The following is a 10743-nucleotide window of genomic DNA, read 5'->3' as shown; positions in this document are numbered from 1 at the left end:
CTGCTGGAGTTTTTAAACACCTCACTGTCACTGCTGGACTGAGAATAGTCCACAAACCAAAAATATCCAGACAACAGCGCCCCGTGGGCAGCGTCCTGTGACCACTGATGAAGGTCTAGAAGATGACCAACTCAAACAGCGGCAATAGATGAGCGATCGTCTCCAATCGACTTTACGTCTACAAGGTGGACCAACTAGGTAGGAGTGTCTAATAGAGTGGACAGTGAGTGGACACGGTATTTAAAAACTCCAGCAGCGCCGCCGTGTCCGATCCACTCATACCAGCACAACATACACTAACACACCACCACCAAGTCAGTGTCACTGCAGTGCTGAGAATGATCCACCACCCAAATAATACCTGCTCTGTGGTGGTCCTGTGAGTGCCCTAACCACTGAAGAACAGCATAAAACAAAGCATGCAGAGAAACTGATGGACTACAGTCAGTAATTGTAGAACTACAAAGTGGAGAATGTTATGGCTGATCTGTGTATGTAAAATCTTTTTGCCACATTGTGTTTCAAATGCATGATAATAGTTTGTTTTAACAATTGATTTGCATATTCTTGCACTGAATAAGTGTTTTCTCAGCTTTCAACACATCTGATTAGCAGCCTGTTAAAAACAACAAATGTGAACATCAAATGGATCACAAGACCAGCACTGGTAAGCAGATCTTACTCGAAAGTTCTGATGTCTGAGCAAGTTTTATTTTTAGTTCGGCATACTACTTTCTGCCTCACAACACCACGGTCCTGGGGACTTGGGTTTAACCTTGCTTCCAGTCACTGTCAGTGAGGAGTTTGGAGTACTCTCAATGTCTATGTGGGTTTCCTCTGGGTTCTCTGGTTTCTTTACACCTCTCATGCATGCGTGTGTGTGTGTGTGTGTGTGTGTGTGTGTGTGTGTGTGTGTGTGTGTGTGTGTGTGTGTGTGTGTTTGTGTGTGTGTGTGTGTTGTACCCTGTGATGGATTGGCACCCTGTCCAAGATGTAGCCCTACCTAGTAATAACCTAGTGTTCCCAGGTGCTTTAGACCTACTGCAGCCACAAAGAGGAATAGAGGGGGACAATATACTACATCAAAGGTATACAGTATACACCGATCAGCCATAACCTCCTTGTTTTTACACTCACTGTCCATTTTATCAGCTCCATTTACCATAGAAGCACTTTGTAGTTCTACAATTACTGACTGTAGTCCATCTGTTTCTCTACATACTTTTTAACCTCCTTTTACTCTGTTCAATGGTCAGGACACCCACAGGACCACCACAGAGTAGGTATTATTTGTGTGGTGGATCATTCTCAGCACTGCACTGACACTGACATGGTGGTGGTGTGTTAGTGTGTGTTGTGCTGGTATGAGTGGATCAGACACAGCAGCGCTGCTGGAGCTTTTAAACACCTCACTGTCACTGCTGGACTGAGAATAGTCCACCAATCAAAAATATATCCAGCCAACAGCTCCCCATGGGCAGCGTCCTGTGACCACTGATGAAGGTCTAGAAGATGACCAACTCAAACAGCAGCAATAGATGGGCTTTACATCTACAAGGTGGACCAACTAGGTAGGAGTGTCTAACAGAGTGTAATCCACTCATACCAGCACAACACACACTAACACACCACCACCATGTCAGTGTCACTGCAGTGCTGAGAATGATCCACCACCCAAATAATACCTGCACTGTAGTGGTCCTGGGAGAGTCCTGATCATTGAAGAACAGCATGAAAGGGGGCTAACAAAGCATGCAGAGAAACCGATGGACTATAAAGTGATTAATTGCCACAAATTATTTGAATTCAATTGACAAAAGACTGCTTTCTTATTTGCCATTCAGAGATCTTACTGAACTAATTCCGCTCTGTCGTGACTAGACAATCTAACCTTTTATAAAATTCACACACACACACACACAGAGAGAGAGAGAGCGCGCGAAAGAGAGAGAGATTTCTGCAAAGAACAGATAGTACCAGAAGAACTGTACACCCTGCAGCTCACAGCTTTTGTGCCTCACACTTTTCCGTCGCTCAGGCAGTCTCACCAAGCTGAAATCATAACAGAATTTTAGGACTGATGCATGTGCAGACTGATAGGTTTTAGGGTTATGGAACAAAAAGCCTGTGCATCAGTATTATGGCAGTATTATGATTTGCTTGCAAGCAGGTTAGGGCAATACAAATAGCCTAAACACACCCTAGACACAATTTATATATATATATATATATTAGTATATAAATAATATACTACAGTAATATACTAAGCATAAATGGACCCAAAAGTCATTTCTTGTTTTACTTTTAACATAAAAACAGTGTTAACAGTGTAAAAAGGGTGGTTGTATGCTTATACTTGTGCATGTGGGGAATCAAGGGGTTAAAAATCTGGGGACAAAGTGTACCCCATGCACCCTCTTGCGAAGGAAAGCTCCAAAAGTTAACTTTTTAATACCCAGGTACACCCACGCACTGTAGTCGACTGCAATAACAGGACGGATAGGGACTGCCAATCACAGACATCAGTCTGACTTGCATCTAACAACCTTAGGCGCGTGACTAGTGCCTTGAAATTGTGGTAGTGTGGTACTGTACCACACTACCACAATTTCAAGGCACTAGTCACGCGCCTAATGTTGTTAGATCCAGGATCACGACTCACTCGCACACGCCCCGTTCTAGACAAAACCAGCAAACACACAGACGTCTGGAACAACCCGTCCCAGACATCATCGATACATATCTCACAAGACGAGCACGCGCTAGAATAGAACGATATTAAGAGCACGCTCGTGCACGAGCGCATAATCGCGCGACCCGTCTGGCGGTGATCCGTCTCTGATGCATCTCTCCAAATTTGTCCTATTTTCCGGTAGCGCCGGGAATCCTGCGGTTCTCCCATCTGCTATTGGCGGCGAGCGTCACGACTGAGGAAGCATTTCCATTTATGTACTCGGTAGCAGCTCCATTCATCCTGCCGCACCGCACCACACCGCATCCAGGCGCTGCCGCCGCCGCCGGCGATCCGCAGACAAGTAAAGTAATCCGGAGACTACTGAAGGAACAAAACGATTATCAATATCAATACTATTATTACATTAAGAGCCTACTTATACACCGATCGGCCATAACATTAAAACCACCTCCTTGTTTCTACACTCAATTACTGACTGTATACAGTGGGTGGTATATCATTCTCAGCACTGCACTGACGCTGACATGGTGGTGGTGTGTTAGTGTGTGTTGTGCTGGTACGACTGGATAAGACACAGCAGCGATGATGGACTGAGAATAGTCCACCAACCAAAAATATCCAGCCAACAGCGCCCGTAGGCAGCGTACTGTGACCACTGATGAAGGTCTAGAAGATGACCAACTCAAACTACATCTACAAGGTCTAATAGAGTGGACAGTGAGTGGACACGGTGTTTAAAAACTCCAACAGCGCTGCTGTGTCTGATCTACTCATACCAGCACAACACACACTAACACACCACCACCATGTCAGTGTCACTGCAGTGCTGAGAATGATCCACCACCTAAATAATACCTGCTCTGTAGTGGTCCTGTGGGGGTCCTGACCATTGAAGAACAGGGTGAAAGCAAGCTAAAAAGTATGTAGAGAAATAAATGGACTACAGTCAGTAATTGTAGAACAAATTGCTCCTATATGGTAAGTGGAGCTGATAAAATAAACAGTGTGTGTAGAAACAAGGAGGTGGTTTTAATGTTACGGCTGATCAGTGTATAATTAATTCTACATTTACATTTTCGGCATTTAGCAGACGCCTTTATCCAAAGTGACTTACAGTACTGTGACAGTATACAGTCTAAGCAACTGAGAGTTAATGACCTTGCTCAAGGGACCAACAGTGGAAACCTTGAACGTGGCTTAAACCAGCAACCTTTGGATTACTAGTCCAGTAGCCATATTGGCAACCTGGCAATTTAAAAACAATGTCATACCGAGTATATACTGTACATTCTATTGCATACATGCTTGCAGCTAAGGTACTGCACTAGTAATCAGAAGTTTGCCAGCTCAATCCCCACCACCACCAAGTTGCCACTGTTGGGCATCAGCTAAATGCTTTTTTAGACACTTTGGTTACATACATGACAGGACAGGTAGTTACTCATTACACATGATTCATCAGTTCACAAGTTTAATGTCAAACGCAGTCATGGACAATTTTTGTATCTCCAACTTGCATGTCTTTGGACTCTAGAATGTCCACAGCGCTGCTGAAGTTTTTAAATACCATGTCCACTCACTGTCCACTCTATTAGACACTCCTACCTAGTTGGTCCACCTTGTAGATGTAAAGTCAGAGACGATCGCTCATCTATTGCTGCTGTTTGAGTCGGTCATCTTCTAGACCTTCATCAGTGGTCATAGGACGCTGCCCACGGGGCGCTGTTGGCTGGATGTTTTTGGTTGATGGACTATTTTCAGTCCAGCAGTGACAATGAGGTGTTTAAAAACTCCAGCAGCGCTGCTGTGTCTTCACTCATACCAGCACAATACACACTAACACACCACCACCATGTCAGTGTCAGTGCAGTGCTGAGAATGATCCACCACCCAAATAATACCTGCTCTGTGGGGGTCCTGACCATTGAAGAACAGCATGAAAGGGGGCTAACAAAGCATGCAGAGAAACAGATGGTATTTGAAACATGTATTATTAATATACAGAAAACGACTGCATCATCAGCTAGAATATAAACTGCAGAGCTGATAAAGATTAAAATGCATTTTTTTTATTATAATGCACCATCTTTCCGGTTGCAATACATCTCATTTACCGTGGGGTTTGTTGCATAACAAGCAAATCTTGCGCCCAGACACAAGATTAATCCGATAAATCTCCTCACTGAGAGAAAGAAGCCCAAAAAAGACTGACTGAGTGTTCCCGTCTCGCAACATCTATCACATTAGGAGCTAAATCTGAGATCTCAAAGGAGGGGGCTGTGTGCCTGTTATGTGTGAGCGAGATGCTTATTTTACATTCCGGAAACGTTTCCTCAGATGGAACGGTAGGCCGCTCTGAGCGCGTGACGGCGCATTAGCCTCCCAATGAGCGCACGAGCTGGAGTCGGTATTCCCTCTCGAGCGCCGGTGCTGGGCGGGGCAGGGGAAGCTCGCTCACGCAGCGTGGGTGGTGTGAGTGTCTGCCGTGGAGCTATAAAAGCTCGCCGGTAGCGGCAGAGAGATTCAGTAGTAACTCTACAGTGAACGAGATCGAGATCGAGCTTCGACAGGCAGAGAGCAGCAGCATCAGCACCACTTCAGAGCATCATGGTTCTCATCTGGACGCAGTTCGGCGTGAAGCACAAGAATGTCAAGTGCAAGGTGCGCGTGATCCATGGAGAGGAGACGTGGACCTCAGAGGTATGTAGTGTCAAGATGGATATAAATGTATTTATAGCACTTTTCATTCAAGAAACCAGGAATTATTACATATTATTACTTATTTTACCAAGTGATGGACAGAACTGTGTATAGAAATGTATATAGAGTGCTAATATGCATTTTGTTTAAATTAATTAATACTGTCCAACCTGGAAGACAAGTATTCAAAATATACCCCAAGATGTAATCACAATAAAATTAAAATTCTAAATCAACATATTCCACTCACTAGCTATGATAGGATCTATCAGTGTCCCCCTTATATGGCAAGAATGTTTTAGATTGGCAGGTGTACCCCCCACCCCCATGCCTTGATTCAAACACATAAGTTCATCAACTGTCATGTCATACTCACTTTTAACAACCTTGTTCTGTCTCTTGCTGTTCCACAAACAGGAGGTGCACGAGGACCCAGAGACTCCCAGTCCTCCATCCTCACCAGTCTGTGTAGACCACTATGCGGTGCTGGGGGTGTCGAGCGACTCGAACGAGGAGGAGATCAGACGGGCGTACAAGCGTCTGGCACTGCGCTACCATCCAGACAAAAACCCGGATGCGGATGCGGAGGAAAAGTTCAAGCAGATCGCCCAAGCCTACGAGGTCCTCAATGACCCTCAGAAACGCAGCCTGTATGACCAGCAAGGTGAGAATCTTCCTAAGAAGAAGTTTGACAAGTCAGACTTATCCATTCACATACTGTCACAGGGCGTGAATCTAAATATCGGGTGATGTACCTAGTGAGACTTTCAAAACACCTTGTTTAAATAAGTGGCTTTCAGAAGGGAAGGTCTGGAGCACCCAAATTGTACGTCTATTTTTTTAGTAGTCAAAGTACTTGGACTCCCTGTGCACCCTAGATGTACATCCACCCAAACACACCCACGTATTTCTAAACATGAACATACATCCAATACACACAATGAAACAAACCTTACAAAAATATCCCTCTTCCATAGGTACGTCTAAAGGAGGAATGACATCCGCCAAATCAGACCCTGCCACCAGTGGCCCCAAGTCTGACGCCCATGCCTGGCGAATGTTTTTCAACTTTGAGTTCGACTCAGACGACGACCTGTTCAACCCGTTCCTGAAGAACCCACAGCCTCACCTGGGTCGTCACCATGCCGGCAAGGCGGGGACCCAGTCGGGGGGCGTTGCCGAGGTCCATGACCTCTTAGTGTCCCTGGAGGACATCCTGACAGGTGTGACCAAGCGTGTGAAGGTTACCCGGCTATGGCCCACTGACAAAAACACACTTCAGCCAGAGGAGAAAGTGATAGACGTGGAGGTGAAGAAAGGATGGAAGGAAGGGACGAAGATCACCTTTCCCGGTGAGGGAAACCTGGTGTCAGGGCATGCCCCCAGCGACTTGACGTTCGTGGTCAAAGAGAAGAAGCACGCCCAGTTCAGACGGGAAGGGTCAAACCTGGTCTATACGGCGACCATCACTCTGCGAGAGGTGAGTTTGTGTGTGTGTGTGTCTCCTCTGAGTAGTACAGCCTGTCCTCTTCTACACCCACACAGTCGTTGCCACTTGATAAGCCACTGCAGAGCGCTGATGCTATATTTAGTAACTCTGCCTCACTCCTGCAGACTTGCAAACACACACTCCTCCTCCTCATCATCATCTCCCCCGCTTTACAGCTCTTGAGCATCTTCACACATAGTCATTCACAGTCACTTGGCATTTTCTCTCCAGCCTCTCTCACATCTGTTCCCTGATAATGAATTTTGAAGGCTTTGTCTTTCATCTCAACTATACGTCCAACCTTCTTCCTCTTCATCCAACACATCTTCTCCTAACTCCATTGCTCTTTTTCCACCACATTCCCATTATACATCCTTATATCACCACACTCTCCCTTCTCCTCTCCCTCATCTCTCACCCACACACTTCCTCCCTCTTTTGCTTTCTCCCACTCAGACAAGAACAAGAGAACAGGACCACATAGTAACGCCCGTCTCTCATCTGCCTCTTGCATAACGCAAAAGGTTCATTCACTTTGGCCCACATTCTCTCATGTGAAACACTATAACATTGATTCAACGTTATGCAACACAAACTGGGCTGTTTCCCAGTGGTGTAAAAACATAAAAGCATCCTCAAGCATAGAACCGTTTCGATTCAGAGGCTTCAGCCCACGCGTGAATCTCAGCGTCTTATACAATCGTCTCTCAAAGCATCTAGATTTAGAATGATAGAGAGAGTTTTCTCACTACTGTTGATAAGTTGATATGTTTGTTGTATACTCTGACTTAATAGCGTGTTTCCGTTTCTATTTCCTCCAGGCTCTGTGTGGCTGCACGGTTAACGTCCCGACTCTCGATGGGCAGACGAAGCCTGTCCCCTGCAACGATGTGATCAAGCCTGGTTCGGTTAGAAGACTGATCGGAGAAGGTCTTCCCCGTGCGAAAAACCCCAACCAGCGCGGTGACCTGTTGGTTGAGTTCCAGGTCGTGTTTCCCGAGCGCATCCCGCCGTCCAGCAAAGAGATCATCAAACACAGTCTGGGACAATGTTAAGATGTTGAGTTCCGTGACGAACGATGTGCAACTTTTTTGTCTCTGTGAGGCATTCGATGTGCTGGACGGTACTCATATGCACAAAAAATATTGTCATCAGTAGGACTTTCAAACTATCAACACACACACATCATAAAATATTCATAAGACTAAGAATACACACACTGATATACACAGTGGTGCTACACTCGAGCTATCAACACACTTTCTGTGTGGCAGGAAGTGACCGGCTCTTCATGAGGGCTCAATGGGCTCCGGTAGGAAATTGTTATTCCTGTAATGACAGTCTCTACTCGCTCTTAACCATGACAAATTTGTACTTGTGTACAGAATCGTCAATTAATTAGTCTCTATGAGAGAACCTGTGTCATGTTTCAATGAATTATTTATAAAGGATAAATATAAAGGTTTCATTATACTGTATAACCTGGCATGAAGGCTACAGCTGTATGAAAGCATGTTTTTTAGACTTTGTTAAATAAAAATATTAAAACTATTTTGTGTGGGTATCTGTTTTGAATCTCAGCCTCTTTTAACAATGATCATCAATATTAATTAATATTGGGGACAGGTCAGGACTGCAGGCAGGCCAGTCCAGTACCCGTACCCTCTTCTTCCACAGCCATGCCTTTGTAATGTGTGATAAAATGCATGGACATCCCTGGAAAAGATGACGTCTTGAAGGCAGCACATGTTGCTCTAAGATCTCAATGTACTTTTCTGCATTAATGCTGCCATCACAGAAGTGTAAATGACCTTTGCCAAGGGCACTGACACAGCCCCATACCATGACAGACCCTGGCTTCTGGACTTGTTCCTGATAACAGTCTGGATGGTCCTTTTTGTCGTTGGTCCGTAGCACATGGGTCCATTTTTTCCAAAATAGACGTGGAATGCTGATTCATCTGACCACAATACTGTACACGTTTCCACCGTGTGATGGTCCATCCTAGATGCCTCCGAGCCCAGAGAAGTCGACGCCGCTTCCGGACATGGTTAACATAAGGCTTCTTTTTGGCACAGTAAAGTTTTAAGTGGCATTTGTGCATGTAACTCTGTATTGTAGTGCTTGACAACGGTTTGCCAAAGTAATCCCTCGCCCACGTTCTTGATGCAGTGCCGTCTGAGGGATCGAAGATCACCGGCGTTCAGCTTAAGTGTGCCCCCTTGGCCTTTACGCACTGAAATTCCTCCCGATTCAGTCAACTTTTGTCATATTTAATCCTAAGAAATGGTTCAGAAGACCAGTACAGCTACGTAGGTGTATGATTCTCCAATCCACCTGTAAGCATGTATTGGGGAGTTGGAGGAAAATCAGGGTAACATCACTCATACAGGGAGAACATCCTCATAGACAGTGACCCACAGGTCCTGGGTAAATATTCAAACTTGTACAATTTGTTTTCAATCAGAACAGATTAAATTCTGGTCTGAACCACTGGGTGCAGAGCATGAATACATCCTTGACTGGGCTATACACAAACTAACACATACACCTACAGCCAAGGGGATTCAGACTAGCCAATCTATTCTTAGACCCTTCCTTCGGGTACCCAGAGGAAACTCGAGGATTGAATCTAGGTCACCAGTGGTACCCACTCTACCAGCCTGTCTGCGTTTTTGTTTATCTTATGTTTTAGCGCCATCTTGTGACATAATTGTCACCTTGCAGTTAAATGTTCTATATTAAATATGCATCTACTGTTTTTTAACAAGTTCTATATTTTAACATTACAGTTCACTTACATATACTGTATATTTTAATGTGTTTGTGTTAATAGTTTATTATTCTTCTTTAAAATCAAGTATTTTATATTTCATTGTACATTTTTAGTAAAAAAATGGCCTATATTCTGCTCAGGTGGCGCAGCGGTAAAAACACACGCTGCAACCAGACTGGGATCTCAAATACATCGTATCGAATCTCAGCTCTGCCTTGCCAGATGAACGATTGGCCGGTTGTTCAGGTGGGGGGGGGGACTAAGCCGGATATGGGTCTCTCTCTGTCAGACTCTGCTGGCTGATTTGAGGCGCCTACACAGAGATGAGGAAAGGGTGTGTCTCTCCGCACACAACGCTAGGTGGCACAACACTCGTCAATGTGTGGGTGATAAGATGCATGCGGCTTGCTGCCCACGTGTTGGAGGGGGCGTGGGTTAGCTTCGATCTCCTCGGTCAGAGCAGGGATCGGCATAGGCAGAGAGGAAGCACGATGCAATTGGGCAATTGGACGCGCTAAAGAGGGAGAAAAGGGAAGAAAAAAAGCCTATATTGGATTGTTGCAAGCCTAAAATGCTAGCCAGGAGAAGCATAATGGCTCAGTTGACATTTAAAACCACTTGATGCCCCTGAACCAGTTGGAATAACACCAAGTTATCCAAACTGGGGGTGTGTGGCTCCAGTCCTGGAGGTCTGGGGTCTGGGTAGTCTGGTGCTCTCATGTTTGTCAGATTTGCTGGCACTGCGTGTTGGCTTCTGGCTGCACCTGATTTCTGACCCCTGATTTTTAACCTCCTTTTACTCGGTTCTTTAATGGTCAGGACCCCCACAGGACCACCACAGAGCAGGTATTATTTGGGTGGTGGATCATTCTCAGCACTGCAGTGACACTGACATGGTGGTGTTGTGTTAGTGTGTGTTGTGCTGGTATGAGTGAATCAGACAGTTTTTAAACACCTCAGTGTCACTGCTGGACTGAGAATAGTCCACCAACCAAAAATATCCAGCCAGCAGCGCCCCGTATGCAGCGTCCTGTGACCACTGATGAAGGTCTAGAAGATGACCAAGTCAAACAGCAGCAATAG

General features: G+C 45.3%; 1 protein-coding gene across 1 annotated transcript; it reads left to right on the top strand.

Annotated features, from left to right (window-relative positions):
* Nucleotides 1–5236: 5236 nt before the first annotated feature.
* On the top strand, nt 5237–8435 carry zgc:122979 (uncharacterized protein LOC641576 homolog). The gene is made up of 4 exons (XM_063011247.1): nt 5237–5395; nt 5813–6059; nt 6373–6875; nt 7706–8435. The coding sequence occupies exons 1-4, from the start codon at nt 5303–5305 to the stop codon at nt 7937–7939; spliced, it is 1077 nt and encodes a 358-aa protein (XP_062867317.1). The 5' UTR covers nt 5237–5302; the 3' UTR covers nt 7940–8435.
* The last annotated feature ends 2308 nt before the right edge of the window (nt 8436–10743 follow it).

The sequence above is a fragment of the Trichomycterus rosablanca genome, chromosome 16, assembly GCF_030014385.1.
Source record: "Trichomycterus rosablanca isolate fTriRos1 chromosome 16, fTriRos1.hap1, whole genome shotgun sequence".
In the NCBI taxonomy this organism is placed as follows: Eukaryota; Metazoa; Chordata; class Actinopteri; order Siluriformes; family Trichomycteridae; genus Trichomycterus; species Trichomycterus rosablanca.
Note: the sequence above shows the minus strand (reverse complement) of the source record. Positions and strands in the feature narration are given on the sequence as shown.